The sequence below is a fragment of the Microtus pennsylvanicus genome, chromosome 7 (assembly GCF_037038515.1).
Source record: "Microtus pennsylvanicus isolate mMicPen1 chromosome 7, mMicPen1.hap1, whole genome shotgun sequence".
Classification (NCBI taxonomy): Eukaryota; Metazoa; Chordata; class Mammalia; order Rodentia; family Cricetidae; genus Microtus; species Microtus pennsylvanicus.
Window position 1 is genome coordinate 113,987,314 of NC_134585.1, and position 23,737 is coordinate 114,011,050.

The 23,737-nt window shown below is 39.4% G+C and overlaps 1 protein-coding gene across 2 annotated transcripts in view; it reads left to right on the forward strand.

Annotated features, from left to right (window-relative positions):
• Positions 1-23,737, forward strand: part of Man1a2 (mannosidase alpha class 1A member 2) — a 128,996-nt gene that overhangs the window by 35,904 nt on the left and 69,355 nt on the right. For both annotated transcript variants that reach the window (XM_075981792.1, XM_075981793.1), the window contains exon 6: positions 21,041-21,135. In XM_075981792.1, the coding sequence (XP_075837907.1) occupies positions 21,041-21,135 (95 nt within the window). The remainder of the gene's footprint in view (positions 1-21,040; positions 21,136-23,737) is intronic.

Genomic DNA, 23,737 nt, shown 5'->3' on the forward strand with positions numbered 1-23,737 from the left:
GCACTTGCCTAGCGGCGCTGTTTTCTAGTTTAAATGTTACTAAACTAACCTAGGATTTTCTATTAGGACGAATTTTAGAATCTGCTTCGCTAGTTTTTTACAAAATGAAAATGCAGACATTAAGGTTAGGGGATAGTTTGGAGGAGATCTGTTCTTTCCTTCTACCATGTAGGTTCTGGGGATTGAAGTCAGATAATTAATTACCCTGGTGGCAAACATCTTTATCTCACATGTATACCTGAGGAGGACTGAAATTAGTGTTGAGTATTGTCTTATTCTTTCCACCTTATATATCAAGGTGGCGTCTCTCACTTGAGCTCAGAATCTGTAGATTTGGGTAGTCTAATGAGCCAGGCTGCCCCAGGGAATACTATACAAACATTGGTATTAGATGGGCTGTCATGCCCACCTTGTTTTTTCTTTTCTTTTTTTTTTTCTTTTTTTTTTTGGTTTTTCAAGACAGGGTTTCTCTTTGTAGCCCTGGTTGTGCTGGAACTCATTCTATAGACCAGACTGGCCCCATCAGACGTGCCTGCCCCTGCCTGCCCCTGCCTCCCCAGTGCTGGTATTAAAGGTGTGTCACCACTGCCTGAGCCCACCTTGCTTTTTAAGTGGTTTCTGAGAATCTAGACTCTAGCCTTCACACTTGTACAACAAATGTTTTGCCCTCTGAGCCATCTCCTAGCCTCCATTTTTTAATTTTTGTGTTAATCAGTTTGTGTATTTTGCATAAATAATGCTGGCTTCTTAAAATGAATTGCACTCTTCTTTTCCTCTGGTAAAGTTTGTATAAACTTGATTCTTTTACTTAAAAAGTAGAATTTCCTTATGAGGCAACTTAAGCTTTGATTCTCCCTACCCTCACATTTTTTAATATGCTCAATTTATCTGGCAGATATATAACATGGTTGAAAATGAAATGTGTTTTATCTTTACACAAAACAGTATATGATTCTCTGTACTTACACAGTGATGCCCCATCAGACATGCCCAATATTGGTCTCATTTCATCGCTGGAAAATTGGCAGTTTTGAGTAGAACAGCTTAAGGAGGTTGCTTTAAACAATGTTGTGAGGGGGAAGTTTGGGGTCAAGTAGAGGTGGGCAGAATATCCAAGACTGGGCATTTTGTTTTTTAACTGCCTGGGGGAAATCTAGTTCCCACAAGCTTTCTGAAGAAGACAACCTCTCTTGACCTGGGAAGAAGAGTTCAGACATCCTGGTTGGCTGTAGGCTGAGTCAGAGGATGGAGTTGAGTAGCAAAAATTGTAGATTCGGTCCAGAAGACTAAAAACATGTTTGGTGACCTTAGGGGACTAAAGCGTGAGCTGTAAACACCAAACTTTCCAACTCTGAGTGAAAAATTCTTTGCAAGATTAAAATGGAAGTCTAGATTTAGAGCCTGGCTTTGTTCCAGGACTCAGAGAGAAAGCACTAATACTAGCCCCTCTGGTAGTCAAAAGGGAAAGCTAGAATTGTAGACCAAGAGATCCATAGGCCATAGTGACCACACTCACACCACTCTTGAAGCCCTGTGCCAAAGTCATGGTCTAAAATGAAGTGGTAACTATAATACAGAGTTTTGTAAGTTCTGCTTGATAACATTTAAATCACTGTTTTTCTATTTTGTCCTTTTCCTATGGAACTGTTCCCAGTCTGTTTCAGGGTGAAGGGCAGGGCAGAAATAATCAGAGAGAATGCTGAGGGCAGTAAGTGGGACAACAGCTGAGACTGGATCTAACTACCCACCCTCACTTATTCTATAGAAAGAGTTCCTTTCCTCTCCCTTTGCTGGACCTCGGGATAAAGGCCAGGCAGAAGCAAAATGAAGAAACAGCACAGCACATTCCATTTTTCATGCTTAAACCTTTTCCAACAAAGAACAAGGAAGTTGAGAAGACTGTATGTAGGAAGAGAACAGCCTGGGCATGTGAACTAATTCAAGAGGAAGAGGCTGTCTCTTGTCCTACATGCAAATCTGTGATAACTGTCTCTGAAGGCATGAGAGAGAAAAAAGAATGGGAAACGTAGTGGAATGTAGGAAAGGCACCCACAACTGGTGGATAGAGCTTTAAGGATCCTTTGGGAGTGTGAGTGTCCATTGGGAACTGGCTTGAAACATGACGAGAAATCATGGCTTATGTGTGGAGTTTTGAGGTCTTCCCTGAAGGAGTGACTACTTTTTGCGATACTCGGCTGATTGACTATAGTAGCTAAGATTCTGTAGCATAGGGCTACCTCTCTCGTACTACATTTGGGGATTTTCTCCATGACTGCTTTCATCTATACTTTTATATACAACCAAGAAAAGCCCCTACGTGTTTGCAGCAGAGCTTGCTTAGCTACATCTTTCTTTAGCATTGACCCAGTAAAGTGAAGAGGCAGTATAGACTGAGCCACAAGCCTCAGCTTGTTTCCATGGTAGCTTCTAGACACAGGGAAATATATATCCATAGTGCCTTGTTTTCTTAGACTTAATAAAATCATTTTTGTGTATTTGTGTGTGGGTATGTGCACGTATGCTGGTGCCCATGTAAGCCATAGAGTTGGATTTCCTGGAGCTGGAGTTACAGGCCAGCATGAGCCACCTGACGTGGGAATTGAACTGGGGTCTGTGGAAGAACAATGCATTCCATCTCTGCAGCCCTTTACTGCCTTTCTTATAAACCTTAAGATTTCCTATATATTCCACCAAGTTTTGTATTTCTTTTTTAGTATATTTTAAAAATAAGTTTTAAAACTATGCCCACTTTTTAAATACATTTTTGTAATATTTTATCTCCATAATTGACTTATCATTTGTACTGTGTGTTTATGTGTTTAATGCTGTATTAGAGACTACATCCAAGGCCTCTTGTGCTAGACAGTTTACCTATGAGCTATACACCCCTTTCAGATTTATTTATTCTATGTTTTGCCTGCATGTATGTATGTGTATGAACCATGTACCTGCATGCCTGGTACCAAGGAAGTAACAAGAAGGTATTAGATCTTGTAGAACTGGAGTTACTCTGATTGTTAGCCATCATGTGGGTGATGGGAATGGAGCCCAGGTCCTCTGCCAGAGCAATAAGTACTCTTAATGGCTCGGCCATCTTTCCAAACGCATACACCAGCTCCTTTAAAAATGTTGGGACAAGTCTCACAAAGTTGCTGAAGAGACTAAAGTTTCCATCTCTTGCCTTAGCCTTTTGAGTGGCTGGACACGCAGGTGTGTGCTGTCATCTAGCCTAGCTTAAGGGCTTTGTTGGGGGCATTTTGGAAATAGCTGCTCCTTGTTCTTACACACAAGTGTTTAATTTATTCTCTTCCAGTGCCTGGCTCTAGACCTAACTGAATCGTATGGGAGAACTTTGTAATGTTATCCTCTCAATTCTTTCTTTTTTGTTAGGTCTTTTAAGTCTTATGCTAAAATCCATAATATGTTGCTATAATTTTTTACTTTCGATGTCAACTACATTGTAGAGCTATTCAGTGTAAAGGGAGACACTTTTTATTGACCTAAATTTTAGTGAGTTTTGTTAGTCTTTATTTTTGTTTATTGATTCTGTATTTTATCCTTTTGTGTAATGAGCCTCCTAGAGCATTTTAAAAGTCAATCTGCTACTAGTGAATTCTTCTGTTTTTGTTAATCTTGGTCTTTATTTCTTCCTTATTTTTTATTTTATTTTATGTTTTAAACATAATTTTTATTGATCCTTTTCCCAGTTCCTCTGTATCCATCATTCACTCCTGTAGTGGCCTCCTCACCAGAAAAATTTTAAAAGAAATAATAAAAATATAATAAAAATAAAAAATACAAATAAGAATATAGTTAAAAAACAAAAAAGCAAAAACACAGCAAGCAAACAAAAAACAAGAAAAACCACTTTGCTCCTCTATCTTTCCCTCCTCTCCATGACTTCTTCATTTGTTTTAGTGGCACTGGGAGCTGCTTCGTATCATGCAGTGGACTCTTGTCCAAACGGCTTCACTTGCCAGTGTTCACTGTGTCGAGTATTGTCAATCAAGTTCAAGGCCTCTGACTTCTGGTATACCGTCAATGCTGGACCCTCACCAAATCTCCTCTCAGATATCATACTATTGCCCCAAATCTTAGAGCTCCTGCGCCTATGGTTCCGCAAGGCCGATCCCTTCATGTGCTCCAGCCCGTCATAGACGGGATAGATGTTGAGAGTTGTCAACTCAAAAAAACCCTCAATGTGTGCCTGGGTGGTAGTTGAGTAGGCCGTATTAGGCTGCTGGGACCACCCCCCTCAGGTGAAGGGTGGAGCCAGCTATTCCAAGTGCAGGGGACTAGTTCTCCTATGAGGGCGAGAGCAGGATAAGCTCTCTCTGAGCCAGTGAGGGTCAGGACCAGCTCAGCATAGCCATCATATTTCAACACATGGTTCTACCTATTATTCAACATATGGTTTGAATGGGTCCCTGTGGTAAGATGGCAATGGACATCAACACAGACCCCAGCTGCACCAGGACCACAGGCTCAGACATGGTCAGCAACAGTAGCAGCTTGGTCCAGGTTGTCATCATTTGGGAGCTGGTTGGTGGCCTAAAAGAAAAACCCTGGTAAACACTCACACACTCAAAGTGACTTGCTTTGGGTTGGAGAGGAGAAACTACAGGCCAGCCCTGTGCCTTGTAGCTCCAGGCTGTCAGGTGCCACTGTGGTGAGCCAGTGTATGGTGTGGTATGGGAGAGAGAGGCAGAATGGCTCATTTCCTGTGGACAGACACAGATAAAATAGGAGAAGGTGGTGATGAAGGGGCTGAGGTGGGAGGCCTACTTGCTATCCAGGCTGGGCTGCTGCCAAGGCCTTACTGCAGGTGGACAGTCTGTGCTGATGTCTGTGGCCCACGTTGCCACCAAAAGCCACAAGAATGCCCAGATTCTGGACTGCCACCTATGGCCATGTTGGGATCTGAGGGATGTGTGCTGAGAGGGGATTTGTTGATCTGAGGTGCTGCCATGGGGGTCAGGCTCATTTCTGGCTAGCTCTTTTACCTTAAATTAACCTGTTTGGGTACTGGAGAGATAGCTCAGAGGTTAAGAACACTGGCTGCTCTTCCAGAGGTCCTGAGTTCAATTTCCAGTAACCACATGGTGGCTCACAACCACCCCTAATGACATCTGGTGCCTTCCTCTGGCCTGCAGGCTTATATGCAGGCAGAACACTGTATCTATAATACATAAATCTTAAAAAAATAGAAAAATGTTAACCTGTTTCTCTTTATCTACCTTTTGCCTTGGTCTTATTACATTTTCTGCATATCTTACTTTCACTGCTTCTCTATATCTGTCTGTCTGGTGGCTCTCTGACTTCTGGCCCCATTCATCTCTCTTGTTCTCTTCTTTCTCTCTCCTTTCTTTTTTAGTCTAGATTTCTCCTATGTATTCTTTCTGCCTCTACCCCTGCCTATCCTTTCTCTGCCTAGCTATTAACTATTTAGACTAATCAGGTACCTTAGGTAGGCAGAGTGAAACATATGCAACATATCTTTACAGAGCTAAACACACACCCTTACATTGTTAAACAAATGTAGCATTAATAAAAGTAACACACGTTTACACAGTTAAAGTAGTATTCTGCAGCATAAACAAATGTAACACATCTTTACCTGGTTAAAATAATATTTCACATTTTTTCCTTTGTCTAAATGAAAAAGAAGGGTTTTTACCTTTACATAGTAAAGCTATATACAACAAGAACAATTATTAAGTAAGGATTATAGTCACAATATTCAGTCCGTTTGTATTTGGCAAATTCAGAGAAAATACTCCATTATTTATTGTATTTTGGTGAGTCCAAAGTTTTGTACCTAATATACCTTCTATCATAACTAAGGAACATTATAACTGTCTAGTCTTGAACTCCAAAGACCCAGGAAGGATATAATATTATCTGAGTAAACAGGAAGTGAAGTGCAAGCCACTTCCAAACTTATAGAAATGACAAACATTTGGCTGCCTGGACAGTCACCCAAAGTTCCTCTGCAATATTGGGGCCTCCATCTTGGACCTACAGGCCTAGTTTCTATGAAGCAGGAATTTTGAAGGACTATCCCACCTTAACTTGGCAAAATTCGACAGTCTTTTTCCATTGTATCCTATTTGTCCAGTTTGCACAGCATATTGCCCACAGTTGAGACAAGGAGAGTTTTTGTTTTGTTTTGTTTTGTTTTTTGCTCAAATGGCTAGCTTTGCCATAATGAAAGCAAACTCCATATGGAGTTTCTTTGATATTCATCATCTTCTCAGAAGTAAGTTGATGTTGCCAGGTGCAGTCGTGTCTCACTGTCATAAAAAGCTTTAGGTTATTAAACATTTTAAATGCCATATTCTGTAGGTCTTTGAAGTGTTTGAAGACTATCTAAATACATGTTTAACCTTGAAAACATACCTAATAAGACTACAGGTTTGATTATTATAGATAACTAAGTTCTAACCTGCATTTCTTAGTTATACATTACATTTTAAATAAGCTGCCTAAGCACAATACCTTAAACAAAAGTAGAAACATACATTCAGCATAACAAAAATAACTTTAGATTTGTATCATTATACCAAAATCCATACTAATGTAAAACATTTGAGGTCAGTAGTTGGCTTTTTATCTTATATTCCTATATTCCTCTTAAACAATGGCAAACATTCATAACCTACCAAATGACCAAAAACCACCCACTCCACCTCTTGGGAATGTGGATGCTGTGTTCTCTGGACTGCTTCCTGATGTTTAAGGCATTTTCAGGGACCCTGAGAAAATTGAAACAATGGTCAAGTCCTGGGAAAATCAGTTGTAACATTTGTTGTCTTGATGAGTTCCTGATAGAACATCCCCATTGTCTCAGTGTGTGGGTGCACCCCTCGCGGTCCTGAGTTCCTTGCTCGTGCTCTCTCTCCTTCTGCTCCTGATTTGGACCTTGAGATTTCAGTCCGGTGATCCAATGTGGGTCTCTGTCTCTGTCTCCTTTCATCGCCTGATGAAGGTTAATATACAAGAGGGTGCCTATATGTTTTTCTTTGGGTTCACCTTCTTATTTAGTTTCTCTAGGATCGCGAATTATAGGCTCAATGTCCTTTATTTATGGCTAGAAACCAAATATGAGTGAGTACATCCCATGTTCCTCTTTTTGGGTCTGGCTTACCTCACTCAGGATAGTGTTTTCTATTTCCATCCATTTGTATGCAAACTTCAAGCTTCTGTAAAGCAAAGGGTACTGTCACTAAGACAAAAAGGCAACCCACTTACTGGGAGAAGATCTTCACCAACCCCGCAACTGACAAAGGTCTGATCTCCAAAATATATAAAGAACTCAAGAAACTAGACCGTAAAAGGCTAATCAATCCAATTAAAAAATGGGGCACTGAGCTGAACAGAGAATTCTCAACAGAAGAAGTTCAAATGGCCAAAAGACACTCATGCTCAACTTCCTTAGCGATCAGGGAAATGCAAATCAAGACAACTTTAAGATACCATCTTACACCTGTCAGAATGGCTAAAATAAAAAACACCAATGATAGCCTTTGCTGGAGAGGATGTGGAGAAAGGGGTACACTCATCCATTGCTGGTGGGAATGCAAACTTGTGCAACCACTCTGGAAAGCAGTGTGGCGGTTTCTCAGGAAATTTGGGATCAACCTACCCCTGGACCCAGCAATACCACTCTTGGGAATATACCCAAGAGAGGCCCTATCATACAACAAAAGTATATGCTCAACTATGTTCATAGCAGCATTGTTTGTAATAGCCAGAACCTGGAAACAACCTAGATGTCCTTTAATGGAAGAATGGATGAAGAAAGTATGGAATATATACATATCAGAGTACTACTCAGCAGTAAAAAAACAAGGATTTCTTGAATTTTGCATACAAAATCTAATCACTGTTAACCTTGAATGAATCCACAGCCTTTCAAAAGCATAACCTCATTTCCAAAGCAATACATTTTTTGACTTCCATATTAAAGCTAAGGCATTCTTAAATTATCTATGCTGGTTTAATTCAGCAGTTCCTGTTATAGTACCATTTCTCTCTGCAGCTATTGTTAGCCCATCAGCAATCAGAAAAATTCAAAGACAACACTCTTAACATACAGGATCCAGACTCCCTGTGTATTTCCCATCTCTACATAGTTTATTCTTTTTTAAATTATATTTTACTTCTCTTTTTAAAGGCCTTATTATTAAACTATTTTTTCTATGACTGTCTATATTCATTTTCTTTTCTTAAGACTACACACATTTTTAAACACGCTGTAACCTGTTTAGAGGTTTATTCCTTCTGAACCTGCTTTACAGTGTATCTCTAGCTTTTTTTGTCTGTTTGTGCAAAACAAACTGCTAAGGTTGCTTTGGTGACTGGCTCCACCCATTTCCCAGGTCTGCAAGAGCTAAGCCTAAAGTTCACGGGCCTAGTGGGACCAGAGCTGCATTCAACTCTCCAGCTATGGAATGCTGGTACTGCAGGTCTCCCTACCCAGCCCACTGTTTCTACTTAAAGTACTGGCTTTTTCTCTCCTTCTCTCCTCCTTTTTCCTCTCTGCTTTCTCGGGCCCTATGTGGAAATATAGGCCCTATTTGGGGTGCCAGAATATACCAGACTTTTTCTTCTGGGCCCCAACCAGCTCCCAAATCATGTTTCAGACTTACTGTTAATTTTGAATGCTCGGCTTAGATTAGGCTTGTTGCTGATTTGCTCCTTTACCATAAATTATTCCATTTCTCTTTTGCCTTGGGCTTATTACCTTTTTTACTTCTGTATGTCTTACTTTCACTGCTTCTCTGTCTGACTGGCAGCTCCATGCCTATCCTTTTCTGCCTGGCTATTAGCTGTTCAACTCTTTATTTAGACCAATCAGGTGCGTTAGGCAGGCAAGGTAAAACAGATGCAACACATCTTTATATAGTTAAACACACTTCTTTACAAATGCAGCATAAACATTTACACAGTTAAAGTAATATTCTGCTGAATAAACAAATGTAACACATATTTGCCTAGTTAAAATAATATTTTACAAGTGTCCTTCCCTCCTTATTTTTAGTAGATTTTCTTTGGGCATAGAATTTAGGTTTATGCAGTTCTCCTTAGCACAGTACTTCTCAACCTATGGGTGGTGACCCCTTTGGGGGCTGAATGACCCTTTCACAGGAGTTGCATATCCGATATTTATGTTACAATTAATAACATTAGCAAAATTATGGTTATGAAGTAGCCATGAAATAATTTATGGTTGAGGGTCACCACAACATGAAGAACTATATTAGAGGGCTGCAGAGTGTTAGGGAGGTTTAGAACCACTGATTTAGTACTTTAAGGATAGCACTGAATCATCTTATGAAGGCTGGATTATGATGAGAAAGCTGCTTTAGTCTTTATCTTCCTGTATATGGTGTTTTTCTCTTTAGCTACCATTAGGATTTTTCTATTAATGTTTCGTTTTGTATGAAGAATTTGAATTGCTTTACTTTCTCTTAGGGGTAGTGTAGGATTTCTTTATGTTGCTTGATGCCTTCTGAATCTCAGATGTATCTTTAACCACTTTGAAAACTTCCTAATTACTATTTTATTCTGCCTTTGCTTCTTTCTCTCTGGTATTTCATTCCTACACAGATTATACTATCTAGTATTGGTTCTCTTGTACTAATTATTCTTTTTTATCCCACCTAAAAATAAGATTTTTTTCAAGCGTAGTTTAAAGAGTACTTTCATGCAAAGATGAGGGGAAAGTACAAGGATTTCTCATATATCCCCTGACCCTAACCTTCTCCCTTACTGCTGTCTTCCATAGTGGTTTATTTGTTACAGTTGATGATTTTACATTGTCAGATAGTCATATAATAAGCAGTTTACAGTGTGACTCAAACTGTGTGGTACATTCTGTGGGTTTGAAAAAATGAATAATGACATTTACTCCCCATTATAATATTATGTATAGCAATGCCCCTGATATTCTGATGTTCTAGTTACAGTGGTTTTTTTTTGTTTTGTTTTTTGTAGACAGAGTTTCTCTGTAGCTTTGGAGCCTGTCCTGGAATTAGCTCTGTAGATCAGGCTGGCCTCGAACTCACAGAGATCCACCTGCCTCTGCCTCCTTAGTGCTGGGATTAAAGGCGTGTGCCACTAGTTATAATCTTACGTATAACGATGCCCCTGCTGTTCTAGCTAGTTTTCTGTTGCTTTGATAAAGAACGTGATGACTAAGAGCAACTTGAGGAGGAAAGAGCTTGTTTTAGTTTACAGTTTTAGGACACCTAAAGGGAATCCAGGGCAAAAACTCAAGACCGAACTGAAGTAGAAGTTCATGGAGGAACACTCTTTACTGACTTGCTTTTCATGGCTTGCTTAGCCTGCTTTCTTCTGTCACCTACTAATGATGTGGGAGTGTCATATATCAATTGATTTCATTGGCTAAGCAATAAAGGAACTGCCTCGGCCCATTTCATTGGTTAGAAGATAGGTGGGAGGAGTAGACAGAACAGAATGCCGGGAGGAAGAGGAAGTGAGGTCAGACTCGACAGCTCTCCTCTCCAGAGCAGACGCCTTCAGAGAGACGCCATGCTACCCGCTCCAGGGAAGACGCACGCCATGCCCCAGCTCCGACCCAGGATGGACTTAGGCTAGAATCTTCCCGGTAAGCGCACCTAGGGGCGCTACACAGATGATTAGAAATGGGCCAGAGCAGTGTTTAAAAGAATACAGTGTCCGTGTAATTATTTGGGGCATAAGCTAGCCGGGCAGAGCCGGCGGCTGGGGTGTTGGGGGACGCAGCCCCGCCGCTCCTATTACTACAAATGACGCCCAGACGTGTGGCTAACTGAGTCCACAAAAAACTTGAGAAGGCTTAAAAATAAGGGAGAGAGAGTTTAACACAGATTTTTGCTGTTTGTTGGTGGCGTGCTGTAGAGAGATTTCCTGATTCGGCAACAGCAGCAGAAAAAAACGCTGTGTCATTTTAAAGCACAGCTCCCTGGGGCTGTGCTGCCAGTGCAAACTCTGGCTTTATGTTGTGTTCCCACTTGGGATCGGAAGGAGAGTGCTCTGAGACCGTGCTGATGGCACTCAGAGCTCCCCGCCTGCTCCTGGGCAGAAGGCAGAATCAGGCTTAGGCAGGCGGAAGAGCATGGCGGATTCCTGCCGCCATACAGAGACGTGTTTTCAGACTGCACAGTGCTCTGCGTGTCAGATTTGGATGTAACTTGGATGAAAAGAATTTCTGTGCTACACGCTCAGTCTCAGAATTAAAGTGCTGAGTGCCGCTCCTACCTGGTAGCCCCAAGAGGCTTCCTGACTCAGCTTTAGCTGCAAAACCCTGCGGCTCATTAAGAGGTCCTGCCACAAAACACTTAAACAGTGTTGATGAAAAGCAGAACACATGCTTTTCGGTTTTCAGCCGTAGCAGGAAAAAAGCTGTGCCGTTTAAAAATGCCGGCTTTCTGGGCTTTCCTGCCATGGCAAACTCTGACTGAGGCAGGAGGGCCGGCTACAGAGAGAGGACTTGAGTGTTGTCTGTTGTAGTTCGCTGGCTGGCAGGGACCTTGAAATGCTATAAACATGGCTACAGCCAGTACCTCAGCCATGAGGCTGAAAAGCTAAGGAATGGGCTACATCTAGCCGTCAAAGCCACGCCTTTAGTCCTACTGAGTGAGATTGCTTGGTAAACTAAAGACTCATGTGGTCAAAAAAAAGAGAGAGATATACAGTAAAGAGAGATTCAAAGACAGAGAAAATTTCTGAATGGTTTAAAGTGTGTTAGAAAAATATGCAAGCTGAAAGTTGAAGTTCTTAAAGCAAAAAACAAAAAAAGGAAGAGAGTTGTTGTGTGTCTTAGTACACACCTTTAATCCCAACACTTGGGAGGCAGAGGGAGATAGACCTCTGTGACTTCAAGGTGTGGTAGCACACGCCTTTAATCCCAGTGCCTAAAAGGCAGAGACAAACAGATCTCTGTGAGTTCAAGGTGTAGTAGCAAACACCTTTAATCCCAATGCCTGGGAGGCAGAGACAGGAGGATCTCTGAGAGTTCAAAGACAGCCTGGTCTAAAGATGTACGCTCAAAAAGCAAAAAGTTAACTTAGGAATGTCACAGCTTAGATTCTTAAGCGCCTAGTGATTTAAAGGCGCAAATCAAAAGTGCTCCTGGATAGTAAAAAATTGCAGATTCACAATAGGACAGATTCAGACCGCTAAATGAGTCACACTGTTGGATGAATGTACGTAGGCTTGGGAGAGAGAAGAAAAAGAATATAGAAAATAAAGTTAATGTTAAAAAAAAAAAGGTAAAGTCTTTAAAGAGACAGAGTACAGATAGTTAAGAGATTAAAAGAAATAAAGAAAAATAAGCCGCGTAAAAATGAAAAATTCACAGAGAGTCTGGATTCTTTGTATTATTGTGTTTTCTTTAAAATTTTTGACTGTGAAGGAGCTAAGTACAGAGAGACATTTCATTACATGGGCTGCCAAGCTAAACCAGAATGGATATAAGGGTATTACGATTTCAGAATTTGGGTCTAAGGATATGATGCTTTGGAGAGAGTCTTCTTTTATTTTCACAGAGGATGAGACTCTATGGATTTCTTCTATTCCGATTTGGTATGATGGACCACGTCCTCCTGAAGGGTTGCTGTGAACATCTTCAGAAAATTGCTTTGCTCAACTGCCAACTGAGATAAACCTGGCACACAGGTTACACCCTAAATAATCTGATTAACGACGCCCCCATTCAGCAGGAAGCAGTTTGGAGAGAAAAAACTGCGCCCATGTTCCCAAATATAGTTTATAAATGTTCTTTTACATTTAAAGGGGGAAATGATATAGGTATGAATAATTTGCATTGGTATGGATTTTAAGGTCAATTTTGTTATATGTATAAATGTTTCTGATGTAACTTTTACTTGATAACTGTTTTGTTATATGTAATTTTGCTATGTTAAGGTTAAAGCCTTCCTTTTTTTGTTTAAACAGAAAAAGGGGAAGTGATGTGGGAGTGTCATATATCAATTGATTTCATTGGCTAAGCAATAAAGGAACTGCCTCGGCCCATTTCATTGGTTAGAAGATAGGTGGGAGGAGTAGACAGAACAGAATGCCGGGAGGAAGAGGAAGTGAGGTCAGACTCGACAGCTCTCCTCTCCAGAGCAGACGCCTTCAGAGAGACGCCATGCTACCCGCTCCAGGGAAGACGCACGCCATGCCCCAGCTCCGACCCAGGATGGACTTAGGCTAGAATCTTCCCGGTAAGCGCACCTAGGGGCGCTACACAGATGATTAGAAATGGGCCAGAGCAGTGTTTAAAAGAATACAGTGTCCGTGTAATTATTTGGGGCATAAGCTAGCCGGGCAGAGCCGGCGGCTGGGGTGTTGGGGGACGCAGCCCCGCCGCTCCTATTACTACATACTAACACTTGCCTAGGGGTGACACCACCCATAAAGGCTGGTTCCTTTTTCACCAATTGGCAACCAGGAAAATGCCCTACAGACTTTTGTCTACAGGGTATCCTGATAGAGGTATCAGTGTGAGGAAGAACACAGGACTGTTTGAAGACTTTGAGTTCAGATCCCCCCCCCCAGGTTATTATTATTTATCTGGAAGTAATATTTTCTGTGCATTTGATGTGATTGGTTTAGTTTTCATCTCAGTAGCAATGAGAGCCAGAATTAATTTGAGACAACATATGAAAAGGAAGTTTCAGCCTTGACTCTTCTGTAGTAGGCTCTCAGCAGAAGAGTTGAAGCAAAGAGAGGGTTTCCTTTAGTTAATGCTTGTGGAAATTTTAGTCCATCTCAGCACGAAGGGCGTGGTGGACTAGAGAAGGAAGCTGTGGAAAGGAGTGCAGGACTGAGCCAGGGCAAAGTAGGGCAGCCAAGTACATGTGCCCTGTGACCGACTTCCTCCATCCAGGCCTGACTTTTGCCCTTCACTACTAGTGTGTCAGCATATGAAGGCCCTTCATCAGATCAGGCTATTACTATGTAGTTGTTCCTGGAAGCACTTCACAGCTGTGCACAGGGCGTGCGTGTTTCTTTTTCTCGGTGTGCCTTAATAGAATCAGCTTGGTAACGCTGACTAGCAATTTGTGGTAATATTGACTAGCCATTTGTGAGGGTAGTGAAGAATTTTACTTAGTTTTAACTAAATAACAAATGAATTGTTAAGAAACTCTCCACTCAAGGGTGGACATGCTTTTCTTTCCCGACTTTTTCCTTCAGTAGAACTGCGTTAGTGTATTTGTAATCATTTGATTTTGAAGGTATGACCATACCCTTTTTTTGACTCAAGCAGTAAATCTGAGATGTGCTAAAAACAAATGCATTTTAGAAAAATAGTTTGAATTTGGTATTACCTGATGCTGGATAAATAGGAAGTAGGTTCCTTTCATCCAAACCAGAATTGACGATAATTTATAATGTAGCAAAGTGCTTTTGTTGTGTTAGAAGTATAGCTAGAATAAGGAATGTTTTACCTGTACCCCATTTTCTGGTGTGGGAAGACATATGAAGATTACATGTTGTCCTGTGTTGCTTTTTCCTGCTGATTTGTTACTATCATAAATGTGAAGCGTTATTCTTCTCAGAAAAATGCCATTTCTATTAAATATTCACACGTTAAAAACTTTTGATGATTTATATTATGTTTATTTGATACAGATATATGGCTTTTCTTTAACAAGGTGGTCTCTCCATTTATTCACGATACCAAAGTACCTTTCTAGCTAGAAAGTATAATTTATATGGGCAATGGTACCTGGTATCTGTCAGATAAAATAGAGAAATTGTTAGATGGAGTTTAATACACACTCACAGATAATAAAAACAAAAGAAATAACAGCAATAAAATCTGTCTTTACCAAAATATAAATATACTAGGTCAGTTCTCAGGGCTATTTTCTAGGACAAATGAATAGCTTTTAAACCTAAAGCACTGTTAAGTAAAGTCATAAATAAAGAAAAAGAAATGTAAGCATTAATGGTTTCTGGTTTAAATATCAAGTTATTTTGGAAAAAGTGATCTTGCTCCAAAAATTGCTACAATTTCTATTGAAAATTTGACGTTGTTGTTGCCTACAAACGTCCTGGTAATTGGGCAGACTATTCTCCAAGCTTTGCCGACTGTGCTAGTTCACCTTTGCTGCTGTGGTCGACACCACAGCCAAAAGCACCTTCCTGCTCATCAGGAGGGGAAGTCAGAGCAGGAACTCGGGGCAGGATCTGAAGCAGAGTCTGTGGAGGGGCACTGACTTGCTCCTTCTAGGTTACTCAGCTACCTTCCTTATATGTTTCAGGCCCCCTTGCTCAGGAGTGGCATTGCCCTGCATGGGCGAGATCCTTCTCCTCCAATCATTAAGAAAATGTCCCACAGACTTGCCTACAAGACAGTCTGATGTAGGTTTTTTTTTTCTCTGAGGTTTCCTCTTCATAGAAGATCTTAACTATCATTAAGTTGACCCCCCCAAAAAAAGTAGTACACTGATATAATATCTTTAAATATATTCTTTATTATTTTCCTTTTCATTGTGTTAGGTCATTATGCGTCTGTACACAGTCTTGGATGCTTGGAAGTTTATAGTGTGTATAGTTGATTATGTTCCTGCTTATGGATTTGATGGCTGAGAAGACTGAGTTTGTAGCTATTTGTAGCAGGGAGAAATTTACAGGTAAAATTTATCAGAGGAGAGTGATTTAGAGGAAAAGTTCCAGATGCTGTACTTGATTGGCTGACTCCTAAAAGTAGGCATGTGTGGAACACACATCAAACTTCCTAGATGTTGCTCTTGATCTTAAACATGCCTGCTCCAGCTCCTGTCTGCTATAGGAAAGATGGTTGGATTTTGAGTTTAATTACGTGCTTCAGAAAGCAGTCCTCAGAGGATAGAACTGTATTGAAAGTCTCAATGCAGTTTACAGTGACCAGGCTTCAGTTCCTATCACTAATGCCTGAGGAAAAAACGGAAAATGTTATCTCTACTCTCGTCTCCTCCCCTCCCCTCCCCTCCCCTCCCTTTCTCTCCCTTTCCCCTCCTGTCTCTGTCTCTCTCGGTTTTATTGTAATTTTTTTATGGCTTTGCTCAGTGACATCAAAAAAATATTCTTGAAGTTAATTGTATAGATAAAAATCTTAGTAAAAATTAGGTCAGATAAAGAACAACTTTGAAAAGTCTAGAAATGAAGTATATGGTAACTAATTTTTTTTTTTTTACTGTTTACACCTGTCATTGAAAATAACATCACTAGACTTGAAGATAGAGCAAATTAAATTATTTAGCATAAAGAAAGATAATAAAATTGGAAAGGAGAAAAAAGGGCAAGTGCTAATGTTAAAAGGTCCAATGTACATGTGCTTTGAATGGTGGTTGTTCAAAAACAACAGCTATATTGTTTTGTTTTGGTGCAGACCTGAAATTGAAAACATGTTTTCTTCATGTATATCTTAGTTAGGGTTTATGTTGCTGTGATACAACACTATGACTAAAAGCAACTTGGGGAGGAAAGGATTTATTTCAGCTTACAGTTAGTTGTCTATCAGGAAGGGAAATCAGGGCAGGAACTCAGAAGCAGAAATTGAAGGAGAGGCCATAGAGGAAGAGTGCTTCCTCACTGGTTTGCTCTCTATGTCTTGCTCAGCTACCCTCTTATATGTCACAGAACCACCTATAGTAGGCTGGGCCTTAGTCGTTAATCAAGGAACCCACAACAGTCTTGCTTATAGGCTAATCTGATGGAGACATTTTCTCAAGGCTCCCGCTTCCCAGATGACCCGACTGTGTCAAGCTGACAGAAACCTTAACTAGGGCATCATGACTAAGTTCACTTAGTCATCTAGCTAGACACCAGATATAGAAAGAAAAATTTGGAAGCCCTGAGTGAAAAATGACACTATGGAAAACTATAAATAATTGAAACCATGAGATTATTTTTCATTTAATACTTAAAATGATGCATTTACTTCAAACAAACAATAAAACCAATCCAGAATATTTTATTGCAGTATTTAACTGTAATGCATATCAGTTATGAAACAAGATAGAGTGATTGAGAAAATGACCTACATAATTGGAAGCTTTTACATTTTATAGGAACTTGTGCAATATAACTGATAGTCTGAAAAGTTAAGGATTTTACCCTATGAAAATTTAAAAATAATCAAGAGATGTGTGCCTCTAAATGATTGGCAGAAAAAAAAATCATTTAAGTGAAAAAAGAAAAAAGACAATCAGGAAGGCCTAGAGGGACCCCTCGAAAGTCTGGAGGTGATAGACAGAAAACAAAAAGAGTAGGGTGTATAGCTCAGCTGTAGAGCATGTGCTTGGCATGTTTGACATCCTGGGTTGCATGTTCATCATCAGGGACAAAAGCAGGAGTTCACTGTTCACTGTCTTTAAGCCATAATTTATACAGAGAGCTTGATCATAAATGGATGGGAGAAGGTACAGGGTACAAATAGCAAACCTAAAATGCATGCTTAATTAAGAAAGTAGATTTCACAATAAAAATTCCCCCGAGATGAAGGATACTTTGTGACAAAGGATACTACATTAGGAAGATATAACAATCCCAACATTAAAGCAATAACTTACTCTATTTTGGGCACCTCATAACAAAGCTACAAATGCACAAAACAAAAGTGGGTAGAATTCATTTTTCTTTTGAATTATTAAAGTAAAAAGGCAATTCCAAAGGAACTGTTGGATCCTTCAGTGTTTTTTTGCAAAATTGATAGGACAGAGAGACAGAAAATTAGTAATGATGTCCAAGTCCTTAGCGACAATAACAACTCTGTTAAATGAATTGATGTTTATAGAACACTCAGCAACTACAGAATACGTAGTCTTTTCTAGTACACAGGATGTTTATATCCCGGACAACAAGGCAAGTTTTAATCAAACTATAAAAAAAGTTAAAAGAGCTCTTGGTACATGGTGGCTCACTATAATCCCAGTACTTCTGGAGGCTGAACTGCAAAGTTCAACCTCTTGAACTAATAAACACATCAAATAAAGAATTGCAAGGGAAATTGAAAACATTATAAAGTTGGCTCCTGGAAAGTACCAATAAAATTGAATATATACATATATGTATATATGTGTATGTATGTATGTGTGTATATATATATATATATATATATATATATATATATCAAAAGCTTTTGTATATATAAGAAGGAAGTAATAGAAGATGGCTTACCAAATCTGGAATGAATGCTATTTTCATGATTAGGCTATCATCCCAGACATTATAGACATTGTTGCGAGTACAAAGGTCCTTGGGCTCAAGGGGAAAGCAGGATTATTAAGCAATTAGGATTGTCTGTTTAATAAAAAGAAGTATAAAGTATAACCTGTTTTTCACCAAGAAAGTTGGGAATGGGGGTGGTCAATAGCCTGGTGATCTGTACTATGTGTAAGCAGGATAACCAGGGGCTCCCGTAAGCTCCCCCAACCAGGACCATAGATGGCTAATAGCGCAGATGACCAGATTCTCCCCAGGGCCTTAAGATAATGCATGTAGCCTATCTCTAGATCCCATCTTCTTGGAAGAAGCTGCATGTACTTTGAGACGTATGCCTCCTTGTGCAGAGGGGATTGTATTATACTAGGAAGCTTTTTTCCAAATTGTACTGTACTTAAATATGCTTGCAATAAACTGCCTGTTGTCAAACTCTGGAAGTGTGAACCAACACCAGCTAACTAGCCATGTTGAACTGGATTCCTTCTTGTCTCAGTGATCAATATTCTGCTGCCCTAGTGTTTACAGAGACCCCCACAAGACATTAAAAACATAATAGTAGGATGTCCCAAATATTATTTTGTAAACAAAGATTTAAGGTAAAATGGAAAAGTTCTCTGAAAAGGATCTGTTAAAATTGATTCTTGAAAAAGAAAAAACCATGAATAATCTTGTATATAACATTAGTATTAATTCCAAGGTAAATTGTTTGATTGATTAGTCTTACCAGATATGGAAGGCAAGAAAATTCAGTCTAATACAGTTCTTTTTAAATGAATAGTTTAGAAGTCACTTATTTACTAACTTTCTATTTTTCTGCCTTAGGCTGTAAATGGTGGGGAGTGGTGCTAGCCCCTGGGGTCCTTTCAGGCCCTCATAGAAGTGTTTGTCCAGGTGGAGGTGGAGTATACTGGCCTGGTTCTCATGCAGTATTTCTCTCTTGGGCTTTCTGCTTCTCCTCCTTTATTTTTAGTTAGTGTTCATTAATTGCACAAAATAGTGGCTTTCGTTGTGCCGTTTTTGACATGTGTGTAATATACTTCGATCACACGAATACTTACCTTGCATCTTTTTGCCCTCATCTCCAGTAGTTTCCTGCCCACCTTCCCAGTAGTAGCTCCCTTCCTTTTCTCAGATAGTCTACTTTCATGGCTTTGGTTTGAATTTGGATTCCACATGTAAATGAAAACAGACTAGATTTGTTTTTCTGAGTCTGGGTTAGTTTGCTTAACATGAAGAGGATTCCTTCCATTTCCCTGAAAATGACATAATTTTTGTTCCTTTTCTACATGTATGTATATAAAAAACTTAATTATGCATATTGATCCAATTATCTGTTGATGTGCAGCACCTTGGCAGTTTACATAATTTGGCCATTGTCCTTCAGAAGTCCTGAAAGAAAGTCTTGTGTGAGTGTTAATGATTGACTGAGGTCCTGTAAACTCTGCACTCCACAGGGAGTACCTTCCCATTCTTCTGAGGCCATAGAGACACTGATGTCAAAGCCAAAACAACAAAGCAAAAAGAACATTACAGATTTGTAGACTCTGTGAGCATATAAGAAAAAATACTGAACAAAAAATTAGTAAAGCTCAGCCAAGCTGTTGTTGTTAAGAATATGGAAAAAAGTCCCACGTATAAGTTTATACCCAGAAAACAAAGATGATTTAAGATCAAAACAGTTGATATAATTTGCCATGTTAATTAACAAAGTAAAGAAGAAAAATAATGAACTATTTGTATAATTCAGCAAAACAAATATTATTTTGATGGAAAATATTATTAGAAATAGTGCAGTCATATTATGTTTCACATTTTACTAGCATTGCAGCTTTAACACAAAATAAAGATTATATTATATTGTATATTTTTCTTCTTTAGATGCCTTCAAGTTTTTGAGATGTCCAGTTATATTGTCTTCAAATTTTACTTTTTAAATTTTGCTTCCTAATATTACATAACCAGAAACACACATGTTCTGCCTCCCCAAAATAACTAAATCAGATAGAAACATATTTACAGCAACTCAGGGGGCATCTATCCAAACTATATTACAGCTTTCTGTTGCTGTTGTTGTTAAATATCTGAAATAAGCTTGCATGTTGATGAAGATTTCATAGCCTCGTTGTCTCCTCTTAGATTTTGTTTCTCTGTTTTTTTGTGTGTGTATGCAAATGTGTGTGGGTGTACATGTTTGAGTACATGTGGAAGCCTGAATTTTCTTGTGTGCTCGTGTGTGTGTTCAGGAGGTACACATCTGTGCAGGTACATATGTGGCCTAGGGTTAAGGGCTGGAAGTCATCCTGGATTGCTTGTCTACCTTAAAGAAGCAGGGGTTTTCAGTCAAACCCAGAGCTCTCCGATATGGCTTGTTAGACAGCTCGCTCTGGGGATTCCCTGTCTTCAGCTTTAGTTTCTCGATTTAAGATGGACTGCCCTGTCCACTCAGCACTTATGTGAATTTTTGGAGGTTTGAACACTAACCTTGATTTCTTCATGTCACATGCTTTAGCCGCTGATCCGTCTTCCCCAGCCCTCTCTTAGATTTCTTTTGGGGGGGGGAGCAGGTAAAAATACAAATGACATGAACCCCAAAACTATGTCCTTTCTTTCCAATGATGTGGATTGAGGATTTTGCATACTGGCGAACCTTCCTCAGTATCTACTTTGCAGATATCCAGTCTAGATACTGTACAGGAAGAGTGACATGTAGCCCTTACTGCAAGGCTTCCATGTCACTTGTACATTGTTGTCAGAGATGGCAACAAGCAGTATTTACCTATAACTTATAATTTGATTATTCATGTTTTTATCTCAGATATTCAAGACTAAAGCAGTGCAGTTGGCTGAGAAGCTCCTTCCTGCCTTTAACACACCTACTGGCATTCCCTGGGCAATGGTCAATCTGAAAAGGTAAACTCTACTTTATTTGATTATGTATGCTCCAAATTAATTAACTGAACTTTGATATTTTTATTCATGGATATCTTCAGTTATCTACTTCCACTATGTTTTTCAAAGTTTATTTTTCACTGTATATGTAGTTGAAAATCAAAACCTTTTTTTATTTTTAACCTGTGTCCTTTTCTTTGAGACAGGTCATTCCAGTTTTGAATATTCGTCTCCAGTTCTGTTTAGTACTGTATTCAAAGTATTTTTCTCCCCTTTTCTTCTTATATGCTGCATACCATTCTTCTAAGGCAAGATAGAAAGTAGCCTAGAAATCAGGACTGTCTGTTGTTGACGCCATACTAAGGACAATGATAAGAGCTTCCAGTATAGTGTCTAGGCTCAAGGCTGAGTACGAATCCTTAAAATAATCATCTATTATACTTGGAAATGGATAAAATGCTTTCTCTGTATTACTTTATGTAAGTCATACAAAAGTTTGGATGATGTCAATTTTTTAAATTTGTATTTGCATCCTTTATGCTGACTGAAATATTGCTGTTTAGGTTTTCTTCAGGTAGTATTTGTTATTCATCATGTCTACATTTCTAAACCACAGGAAAATGGGCCTGGTGGTTTTCTTGCACCCAGGTATCTTAGGACAAGTTGGGCGCATTTCTCCTTCTGTAGGTGTGAGCATATGACACTCTAGATTGTAAGCCCTTGTTGTAACTAAGTTTGCAAATATTTTCTCCTGTCCCAAGAACTGGCCTTCATGTGCTGGCTGTTGCCTTTGCTGTGTGTTAGTATTTATGTAACTCCTGATAGTTCTCCGGTTTCTTTCTTTCTTATCCCCTAATTGCCTTTGAATTGATAGAGTACAGTTTGGAACTCAAGTTCATTTTTACTGTTTTTATTTACCTCACTATCTTTATTAAACAGCTGCTATAGGCATCCCACTTGCACAACCGTCTTTTCAGTGAGATTACACTTGGTATTGTACGGCTTAGTGTAAAAGACAGAAGCATTGTGGCCACACCTGTTCATTTCTCCCTCTTCCTATCAATTTCCTGTGTTTTAAAATGAATTACACCTGATGCATTTTAATCACAAAATAACAGTTAAAATATTTTTTAAACTGCCATATATATTTCAGTGACAGTACGAGACATAGCAGTGGTCTCCAAATGTTAATATCTAAAACTTTTATTTAAAGTTTTCTTTTTTACATTTAAAAAATATTTGTGTGTTGGGCCAGGAGGTGGTGGCACACGCCTTTAATCCCAGCACTTGGGATGCAGGGGCAGGTGAATCTCTGTGAGTTTGAGGCCAGCCTGGTCTACAAGAGCTAGTTCCAGGACAACTAGGACTGTTACACAGAGAAACCCTGTCTCAGAAAACAAAACTAAACTAAACAAAAAAAAAATTGTGTGTGTGTGTGTTGTGCATATATGCATGCATCTTCATGGGTGTTATGGAATACACATGGCGGTCAGAGGACAGCTTAAGGGAATTTATTTTCTCTTTTTACCATGTGGGTTCTAGGAATCAAATTCAGTTGGTCAGGCTTGGTGGTGAAAGAAACCTTTACCCACTGAGCCATCTTTCCAGACTTCATTTCTTTTAATTGTAAACTTTTAAAAGATTTGTTTTTATGCTTACTTCTGTGTGGTTCTGTGTGCATGTGAGTGTAAAGCCAGCTCTCCTGACTTTCATGGGTCTGGATCTCCTAGAGTTTAAGTGACCAGCAGTCGAGAGACACTTGATGTGGGTGCTGGGACCCCACAAAGGCTTTCCACTGCTAAACCAGCCTCTGGTTCCTGGCCTTCATGTCTATTTCAAGATCTAAAGTTTATTCACATCAGCCTGAAGAGGTTTATCTTACAGAACTAGTGTTTTGGAATGGACATATCAAAGATTTCCCTCATCTAGGAAGCCTTTTGTTTTACTTTTATTCTTTTCTTTCTTTGATTATTTTATTGATAATTTATTTGATTATGTGTGAATATTTTGTCTGTATGTGTGTATGTGTACCACGTGCATGCTCTGATGCCCAAGGAAGTCAGAAGAGAACATTGAGTTCTCTGGGACTGGAGTTAAGGCTGTGTAGGTGCTGGATCTGGAAAGAAACTTGGATCCTCTGTAAGTGCAACAAGAACTCCTAACTTCTGAATCACCTTCCAGCCCCAGTCTGATTTTTTTTAAAACAGGAAAGGTGTACATTGTCATCATGGGGAAAGCATCAGCCTTGTGACGCAGATCTGCCTCTGAAGTTACATAGAGACGTGGGCAGGTCTTTAGGCTTTGTGTATGTCGTAGGCTATCTTGAATAGGCCATAATCTAGTGAATTACTGTCTTAAAACTGGATTTCTCTTCTAGCATTTGAAGTTTTTTTGTTTTAAAAATTAATTATTTAAGATTGCATTTACCAAATAGGTTTTATTATGGCATCTTTACATACCTTTATGTATCATATTTTCTGTTCATTCCTCCCATTTTCTCACCGACTTCCCACTTCCTTCTCCTAATAGTCCTACTTCTGTTTTCATATCACATCTATTCTATCACTCTTTTCTATTCTCTTTCCTTAAGATCTCTTTCTCTTCTCTCATTATCCTCTTTCTA